This window comes from Xyrauchen texanus, chromosome 6 (genome assembly GCF_025860055.1).
Source record: "Xyrauchen texanus isolate HMW12.3.18 chromosome 6, RBS_HiC_50CHRs, whole genome shotgun sequence".
In the NCBI taxonomy this organism is placed as follows: Eukaryota; Metazoa; Chordata; class Actinopteri; order Cypriniformes; family Catostomidae; genus Xyrauchen; species Xyrauchen texanus.
The window spans coordinates 277,061-287,060 of record NC_068281.1 but is presented as its reverse complement, the minus strand read 5'-3'; the positions used below and the strand labels follow the sequence as shown (position 1 = coordinate 287,060).

Sequence of the window (10,000 nt, the reverse complement as noted above, 5' to 3'; positions counted from 1 at the left end):
AGGACTTGTTTGTTTAGTTTTGTGGATGAAGCACTTCTGGTGGAAAGTTGTTTGCTGGTGTTTAGCTGGTTTCACTGATCCGACCAAAGTGCCCAAAATCCCTCTAAAACCATCAAAGCAGACCAGTCTAACCAGCTGTGCCACGCTGGGAGGCCAGTTAACCCCTTAGGCTAGTTTAAGCCACTTCCTGCTGTGTTTTCATCTGTTTTTTAATGTCTTTATCACAAATGTTTTAATGAATATCATGGACCTTCTTTTCAACGGCAGAGAAAGCCACATTCCAAGTTCCCTGAAGGGTCATGATATGAGTTTCAATAATCCCAGACTCAAACTGCAGGTGGTCCCTTGCCGAAACCCATCAAACGCCTTCAGAAGACCCGGAACATGCCGCACGAGTCGCACTGAGCACATGAATGACACCCTTGGGTTCTTTTTGTAATTAACATTTGTATTGATTCAAAGAAAAAACACACACACTCACACACACACACACACACACACACACACTCACACACACACCGAATCAACATTTTACCCCACTAATACCCCTAATACACCAACCCCACGCTGACCCCCAACGAACACCCCCGTGGTCACATAAAATAACACACACAAAATTAAGATATAATAAACAAACATAATGAAACTAAACTTCTCTCTCTCCATCTCTTCCCCGAGAGTCCCCCAAAACTGCCAAATCTCTACCCCACTTTCTGATAAACAAGTCCCCGAAACCAGCCTTGTACCTGCCACCTCCTCGAAAGCTGCCCCCATCTCGGCACACCACTCCGCCGTCCGACATCCAACCCCTTAAAATGATTTGTCTGCCAATCATGATTCTAGTCAGAACACATTTTTATATATTTGTCACCCAAATTTCTGACTATCTCCCAAAATACAAAGTCTGGGGCAAAGAGTGCCCAAAACATCACACAAATAACCTTCAACCAAAAATCTTGGATCTTAACACTCCCCAAACAAAACATGGGTTGTGTCTCCATCTTCTGATTGGCATCACCAGCAGGTGGGCGTGTCTTTAAGACCAAGCCTATATAATCTAGAGGGGGTCCAATAGAACTGATGTAAAATATTAAATTGCATCAGGTGCACCCTTGAATCTCCAGATGCAGACTTGATGTTTTTAGGATCCTAGTCCACACCCCCTCCTCCGATACAAGATTAAATCTTCCTCCCATAATCTCTTGAGAGAAGTTGAAGCTCCGCCCCCAGACTCTGAACTATCAGGGACTAATATTGATCTGTTTTAATTGTCTGTCTGCAGATTGGCTGTTCGGCCCTAAAACTGATTCCACTGATGCTGAGTGCGGCCGTGAGGAGGAGGAGGAAGAGCGATCCGGACTGCTGCCGGGATTCAACACCAGCCATCATCACGAGCACAGAACATCTGATGTGTCCAGCGTCCAGCATCATTACATCACATCACTCTGAATGTTCACAGGCACTCTGTTGCTGCCGTAGAAAACATGGAGGACAGCGTTTGATATGTTCAGAATAGCACATCACATTATTTCTGTTGGGTGTATACTCACCCTATCCCATACAGAATCTGATATATGGCCACATATGAACATACTGTATATATACATGTACATATATGTGATCAAACACACACAGTCAAAATTGTGAAAATATATGTTTTGTAGTATTTTTAAATATATGATCCATATATGTACTATATATATGTGTGAGTTATCAGTGAACACCAGATATGAACATATATTGCCTTATGTCAGATATCTGTATGGAATCCCACAATGCAAAGCACTCAACCTGACCTTCTGTTTACAGTGTGATGAATAAACAGGAAGTACTTGTCATTACTTGATCAGACTGACACATTTTAAAAGAGTTCAAAATGTAAAATAACCATTTTTATTTCCAATATGAGAAGGCATACTACTATACTACTCTTATAGCATACTACTATACTACTCTCATAGTATACTACTATACTATTCTTATAGTATACTACAATACTACACATATAGTATACTACTATACTACTCTCATACTACTATACTACTCATAGAGTATACTACTATACTACTCGTATAGTACTATACTACTCTTATAGCATACTACTATACTACTCGTATAGCATACTACTACTCTTATAGTATACTACTATACTACTCATAGAGTATACTACTATACTACTCGTATAGTACTATACTACTCTTATAGCATACTACTATACTACTTGTATAGCATACTACTATACTACTCTTATAGTATACTACTATACTACTCATATAGTATACTACAATACTACTCTTATAGTATACCACTATACTACTCGTATAGTATACTACTATACTACTCTCATAGTATACTACTATACTACTCTCATAGTATACTACTATACTACTCATATAGTATACAACTATACTACTCTCATAGTATACTACTATACTACTCATATAGTATACTACTATACTACTCTCATAGTATACTACTATACTACTCATAGTATACTACTATACTATTCTTATAGTATACTACAATACTACACATATAGTATACTACCATACTACTCTCATACTACTATACTACTCTCATAGTATACTACTATACTACTCATATAGTATACTACTATACTACTCTCATATTATACTACTATACTACTCTCATAGTATACTACTATACTACTCTCATAGTATACTGCTATACTACTATAGTATACTACTATACTACTCATAGTGTACTACTATAGTATACTACTATACTACTCATAGTATACTACTATACTACTCATATAGTATACTGCTATACTACTCTCATAGTATACTACTATACTACTCATATAGTATACTACTATACTACTCTTATAGTATACTACTATACTACTCTTATAGTATACTACTATACTACTCATATAGTATACTACTATAGTATACTACTATACTACTCATAGTATACTACTATACTACTCATATAGTATACTACTATACTACTCATATAGTATACTACTATACTACTCTTATAGTATACTACTATACTACTCATATAGTATACTACTATACTACTCTTCCTCTTTAGTGTGGTAGTATGCTGTCCTGAACACAAGCGTGCAACGGCATACTACGGTTATAAATGTTTACTGTGGAATAATGCTCAGGTTTTAATAAACAGGAAACACAATATTCTGCACAGTTCTCTGTAAGCAGTATATTAGTATTTCATTCTGAACATACTCTTAATATATGAAAAGGGGGCGTGGTGAGTAATCTGTTCATTGTGATGTCATCATTGTGATTCTTCTGATTTCTGATGTCATTAAAAAAAATGTGAAAAATAATTGTGGGATGTTCCACGTTCTGCACTGTGTAAGACTGAAGGCATAAATGATGTAGAATGATAATTAAAGGCTCTTGTAAACAGAACAAACTGATTGTGTGTCTGTGTCTTTAAGCGCTTTAAGATTCATGACCGAATAAAGTTTCAAGAGGGGTTTCTTTACAGGGTTCAAACATGAAACATCTGTCATCGTTTACTCATCCTCATGTGGTTCCAAACCAGTATTCATTTCTTCTGTGGAGCATGAAAGGAGCAGAACAGACCGCCTCAGTCACCATTGAATTTCATTGGTGTTAAATAGGTTCACAGGAGTGAATGGTGACTGAGGAAACATTATGTCAGAGAGTGACAGACGGAGAATGTGATGATGCTTCTCCTGATGTGTGCCGTGAGCATGTGCACGAGCAGTGTTAATACAGTCACATGATCCATCTCATAACCAGACTAAGCCGTCTCAAAGACAGATAATAACGGCTGATAAACCCTTTGACCTTCAGAGTGTCAGCCAATCACAGCTCCTCTGATGTGCTGTGAACGTTCAGTGGTGTATTATCTATTATATTTCATGACATGATTTCAAAGACATGATCAGCGTCATTATGAATCTCACAGACAGAAAAGAGTAAATCATCTGAGCGGTGAGTACTGAGATGAATCTCTTTCACACATTTATACACTGAACTGTGTCCTGAACGTGTTAATATACTGGCACAGTATTCTGTATATATCTGTGCTTCTTCACTGTGGACTTCATGAGAGTAAAGTCTGATTCAATCACTCGTTCACTCTCATGATGTGTGCTGGAAATGGGTTAGGGTTAGGTTACGGTTAGGTTAGGGTTAGGTTAGGGTTAGGTTACGGTTAGGTTAGGGTTAGGGTTAGGGTTAGGTTAGGGTTAGGTTAGGGATAGGTTAGGGTTACGGTTAGGTTACGGTTAGGTTAGGGTTAGGTTAGTGTTAGGTTAGGGTTTGGTTAGGGTTAGGGTTAGGGTACGGTTAGGTTAGTGTTAGGTTAGGGTTTGGTTAGGGTTAGGGTTAGGTTACGGTTAGGTTACGGTTAGGTTAGGTTAGGGTTAGGTGAAAAGGGTTATTGTATTTGATTTAATTGGGAAACTTAGGGTTAGGGTTACGGTTAGGTTAGGGTTAGGTTAGGGTTACGGTTAGGTTAGGGTTAGGGTTAGGTTAGGGTTAGGTGAAAAGGGTTATTGTATTTGATTTAATTGGGAAACTGTGAGTTGTGTGCTATGAAACTGTCAACCTCTTTTATAACCTCCATGAAATCATGCAAATGAATGATCAGTGATGTCACAAGCAGTAAATCAGTATGTTGGATGTGATTGGACAGTTGCGGACATGAGTGTGACATCCAGCCCCCTGGAGCCCCTTCAGCAGCCCCCCTCAGGTGACAATGACGTGTTCTTTAAAACCTACGTCCCACCTGCTCGAGATGACATCCATCTGCCCATCCACGTCTTCTACATCATCCTCGCTTCCGTCGTCATAGTGGCGACCCTCTACGCCATCATCGGGCACCTCATCAAAGATCTGATGCACGACTTAGCAGGTGATGATGTCACATCTGACCATTATTACACATACCTGACAAATATCATCTACTCAAGCTGATGTTATTAAGTGTGTCACGAGCGTGACTCAATGACGTGCCGTTTTGAAATCGGAATGTAAATGAGATTTGAGCGCTTCAGAGGAGCTGAATAATAACTGCAATTTGGGTCTGTTCCTCACACGATGCTATCGTGTGACTTCAGAAGACTCGGAATATATCGTTCTATTCATATGAGCCACTTTAATGATACTTTTGTGGTGCATTTTTGGAGCTTGACCACTTCTGGTCACTGTATGTTATCATTGTCTGTAAAAGAGCAGCGTGAACATTCTGCGAAACATCTCCTTTAGTGTTCCGCGGAAATGAGAAAGACAGGTTTGTATTGCCATGATGCCAGGATGTTCTGTGTCTCTCTGTAGATTATCTGTTTGGGGAGCAGCCGGAGGAGGTTGAGGTCCACCTGTGTGAGACCAGAGATAAGTTCATGGTGGACTGGTGTCCTGAGACGAGTCCAGAGCTGGAGGAACTGGCCCGAGCCGAGGAGATCCAAGTGGTGATGGAGGGGGGCAAATACACACCCGCAATCTGGATCATCTCTGATGGGATTGAGCCAAGACCGCCACGAACGGGACCGCGCGTTGCATTCGGCAAGAATGTATAAGAAGTGGCGCTGGAGGGTTTTATAACTTATATAACTTATATAATCTGATCCTGCGGTGACAAACTAACACAAGTGACAGGTCTCAGTGACACACTGACAATCTCTGCAGGACTGACTAAAAATCCACCATGTTCCCGACGTCTAGAGAGTAAAGTGCGCTCAATACAACGCGATCGGTGTTTACTGTTTAGCAGCCGTCAGGACAATATTTACATCATTTCAGAATTTAAATGAACTGTTATTTTAAGCAAATATTTACTCGAACTGCACGAAACATTTGAACACATGGAGTGACCACTTCAGTATCGGCTGCTGACGGTTACATTAGAATAGCCCGGGGGTCGCGACCTTTTTGACAAGGAGCGCCATTTTGGATTTTCCTGGTCAATGAACCTGCATTCCCAATCTACATGTTGATGTAATCCTCATGATCATGAGCTGAATGGAAGTCACTGTTAAAGTGTGACGAGTCTGCAGATACACAACAGACTCGTGCAGCGCTTCACTTTCAGTTTATGGCGCGAGTAAAAAGTGAAGCGCTGCACGAGTCTGTTGTGTATCTGCAGTCTCGTCACACTTTAACAGTGACTTCCATTCAGCTCATGATCATGAGGATTACATACACTGGAATGCAGGTGCAGAATATCATATGAATTAAATAATCTACACGTCTCTCCCTGTTGCTGGCGTGCCAGTGATTACCCGTCCGCCTGCCAATGCTGGCACGTGTGCCATAGGATGCCACCCCAGGAATAGTTCAATGTTGGTTGATTATCTGCAGATTTTTCGGCTATCACTAGATCAAATGGACATCAGTAACGATGCTTTCTCTGCTTTGATTAGATTTAAAGCTGTAGTGTGTCCTGCTCTCGTGGGGTTTTAAGACATTATTCTTTGTAAAGCTGCTGTGAAATAACTTGTAATTGTGAAACGCTTTATACAGAGAAATGAAACTGAATGAATAAAAGTCATGAATTCTAACCATCTCTTGTGCTTTACATTCATTTTAGGCAATGCAGAAATACGTTTGTGAGCCGTGACGGTTGTCAGAGGCAAAAATGTATTCATAGAAATGATCTTTTGTTAACGATCTTTAATGAACTGAATGTCCATTAGTCTCTCTCTCCCTCACTACAGCACTCTGTGATCACGAGCGGCAGATCATCAGTGAATAAAGACTGTTTTTATTCAGATTTCAACTCTTTGTTTGTTCTCGTCAGTGTCTGATGTACCTGTTAATCACCTTTTATTGTTCTGTCTGTGTTTCTTGTTGGTCTCCAGCGTTTGAACTCTTCGGTGTCATTGAAGTTTCCTGCAAATGTCAGAGACTGTTGTGATTTCTTCTGTACATCCCGTTACTTCCCTGTCTGGATAATACTCACCTGCTGTTTCTGGATTGACTCACCTGTTGTTTTCAGCACGGCACGATTGAGTCCGTATCCCTTCCACCATTCATCAGCTGCATTTATTGTAAAATGTGTATTTTAATTTCATGCACTTTTAATGAGTGCCAGAGGAAGCTGAGCGCACCAGTCTCTCACGCGCTGACCAATCACAGAGCTCAACAGACGTAAATGTAACGAAGCTGGACGATGGATTCAGTTGCAGAAAACAGGTTTACTAACAGACTGGCAAAAGTACAGAGGGCAAATCCAGAGGAGCGTAGGAGAGACGAAAGCAACGTTAAAGCCAGGAGATCAGTGAACAAGAAAACAAAACACGAGAACCAACAAACGAAACACTGGAGTTAGCAAAGCAGAGTGATTTACAAGCAATAACCAACAAAACTAAAGTGAACAGGCAGGGTATAAATACAGAACAAAAACAGTGCAGGTGAAACTAATATTCAGGTGATTGGGAACAAGTGTGGGAACTGGAAGACGCGGGGTGGATTGTGGAACTGGAGTTCATGACAGTAATGGAGGAATAAGGTTGGGACAAGTTTAGAACAGGGACTAAAAACAATGTCTTTCATTTCGGTTCGTTCTGAGCAGAAACGGTATTTTTCCGTTCCGGATCAGAAGTTCTGCAACCTCCTTTATAAAAGATCACTAGCCCCACCCCAAACTAATCTGCCAATAAGCAACTAACAGATAGCCCCGCCCCAAACTAATCTTCCAATGAGCAACTAACAGATAGCCCCACCCCAAACTAATCTTCCAATGAGCAACTAACAGATAGCCCCGCCCCAAACTAATCTTCCAATGAGCAACTAACAGATAGCCCCACCCCAAACTAATCTTCCAATGAGCAACTAACAGATAGCCCCGCCCCAAACTAATCTGCCAATAAGCAACTAACAGATAGCCCCGCCCCAAACTAATCTTCCAATGAGCAACTAACAGATAGCCCCGCCCCAAACTAATTCAATTCAATTCAATTCAATTTTATTTGTATAGCGCCTTTCACAACACACATCGTTTCAAAGCAGCTTCACAGAACATCAGCATTAACAGAAACATTAACAAAAACTGCAACGTCCATAAAGTCGATTAATCATCATTGTGTAATTTAGACAAAATTTGATTTTAATGGTTTAAAAATAATTAAATGATAATTATATTAACTCTTTCCCTTCCAAACACGGAATTTTCCGGGTTTTATGAAAAAAGCTTCCCGCCAAACACAGAATTTTCCTGGTATCCGTATTTTAGGTGGAATATGGTAAGAAAGACCCGCACGCATGTTTTGAAAGAGTACGCAACTCTTTGATCAAAGAAACAAAGAAAAAAAAAAAAAAAAAAAAGCAGACTGCGATCGTCTTAAAAGTAAAGTGGAGTTTTGAGAATGTAGCTCAAAATGTAGATAGAAATGCCTTTTTCTCAGCTTTTTGTCCGAAATGTTGTTTTTGACAAAGCCTACCTTTAATGCCTTAATGGCATTAAAAATAACAAATGAAGATAAAATAAAATCGTTTTTTATTTGCCTAAAAGCAGAGGCTCAGATCTTTATTTTGATATATAGCATCTTCATATATTCATGGAATTAAATATTCTGCGGGCCATTAAAGTTTTGCGAAAATCGTCAAAACCCTGGCGGTGGCTGGCAACTTTTTTTTTTTTTTAAAACGCTGGCGGGGAAAGAGTTAATAACCCCAGTGAGCAAGCTGTAGGCGACTGTGGCAAGGAACACAAAACTCCATAAGATGTAGATTAATGGAGAAAAATAACCTTGGGAGAAACCAGACTCACTGTGGGGGCCAGTTCCCCTCTGACTAACATTATGAATGTAATGTAAATATTAATTATGTATAGTTAAAATCATGGTTTAAAATTATTAAACTAAGTAAGGGTTAAGGGTCATTGTTTAAACATTGATTGTGTTTGAACTGTAAGATTAATGACCAAAGTCTTTGAAGTCCATCTAGATTAATTGTAGAGGTTCACATAGATGCAAGCGTCCCTGTCAATTGGCCGACGAAGGCTTTTGTGGGCAATAGTTAGTCTATGCATTCCATTTCACGATCGTAGTCCATCAATCGACCGCATTTAGTCATCATCATCAAACTAATCTTCCAATGAGCAACTAACAGATAGCGCCGCCCCAAACTAATCTTCCAATGAGCAACTAACAGATAGCCCCGCCCCAAACTAATCTTCCAATGAGCAACTAACAGATAGCCCCGCCCCAAACTAATCTTCCAATGAGCAACTAACAGATAGCCCCGCCCCAAACTAATCTTCCAATGAGCAACTAACAGATAGCTCCGCCCCAAACTAATCTTCCAATGAGCAACTAACAGATAGCCCCGCCCCAAACTAATCTTCCAATGAGCAACTAACAGATAGCTCCGCCCCAAACTAATCTTCCAATGAGCAACTAACAGATAGCCCCGCCCCAAACTAATCTTCCAATGAGCAACTACCAGATAGCCCCGCCCCAACCTACGCCATTGTTTGCGTCCAGCTGGTCAGGATGATCAAACACAGTTTCTATAGTGCTCCAAACATGATTGTTCTGCAGAATGAACAATAACTGAAAGTGTTATTGAGTCACACATCATGCTGTTGTCCTGCAGTGGGGCAGAATTATTTGATTATGCAACAACAGCGATATGAATGTTTATGTTGTCTCTGCATATGAAGCTGGAGTGTTTTAACATCGGGCACATAATTCAGCTGATGTAGGTCAAAGAGATTCACAAACGGGCCGGTGTATGTAGGACAGCCGTGAGACACAACCGAACCGGAGGGGGCGCGAGACCGAGAATCACTGCACGCTCACGGTCACAGTCATTCACGGACAGAACGGACCCGGTTCATGATTTCATTGTGAGAGTTATGCCAGCCGCACAGATGGATGTATGATCGACAGATCGGGGTTGCGGACACGGTCTCCCCGGTGTTTTCACGATGGACTGGACCGCCGGAGCGGACGACACGAACTGGGCTGAAAATGAGCGGTGAGACTCAATGTGATGATATTATCATAGGTTTATTCATATGTGTCATTAAT

At 40.5% G+C, this 10,000-nt stretch overlaps 2 protein-coding genes and 1 long non-coding RNA gene across 5 annotated transcripts in view; all 3 read left to right on the top strand.

Moving 5' to 3' along the window:
* Window positions 1-3,408, top strand: part of LOC127645836 (uncharacterized) — a 16,257-nt gene extending 12,849 nt beyond the window's left edge. For both annotated transcript variants that reach the window (XR_007970808.1, XR_007970809.1), the window contains exon 2: window positions 1,283-3,408. This is a non-coding gene — a long non-coding RNA (uncharacterized LOC127645836). The remainder of the gene's footprint in view (window positions 1-1,282) is intronic.
* A 416-nt stretch (window positions 3,409-3,824) lies between these two features.
* On the top strand, window positions 3,825-6,004 carry LOC127645827 (uncharacterized). Its single transcript, XM_052129511.1, has 3 exons — window positions 3,825-3,956; window positions 4,663-4,881; window positions 5,304-6,004. The coding sequence occupies exons 2-3, from the start codon at window positions 4,671-4,673 to the stop codon at window positions 5,543-5,545; spliced, it is 453 nt and encodes a 150-aa protein (XP_051985471.1). The 5' UTR covers window positions 3,825-3,956; window positions 4,663-4,670; the 3' UTR covers window positions 5,546-6,004.
* Window positions 6,005-9,689: 3,685 nt separating this feature from the next.
* The window catches only part of LOC127645810 (myomegalin-like), a 106,717-nt gene continuing 106,406 nt past the window's right edge, over window positions 9,690-10,000 (top strand). For both annotated transcript variants that reach the window (XM_052129488.1, XM_052129487.1), the window contains exon 1: window positions 9,690-9,947. In XM_052129488.1, coding sequence (XP_051985448.1) covers window positions 9,898-9,947 — 50 coding nt within the window. In that variant the 5' untranslated portion in view covers window positions 9,690-9,897. The remainder of the gene's footprint in view (window positions 9,948-10,000) is intronic.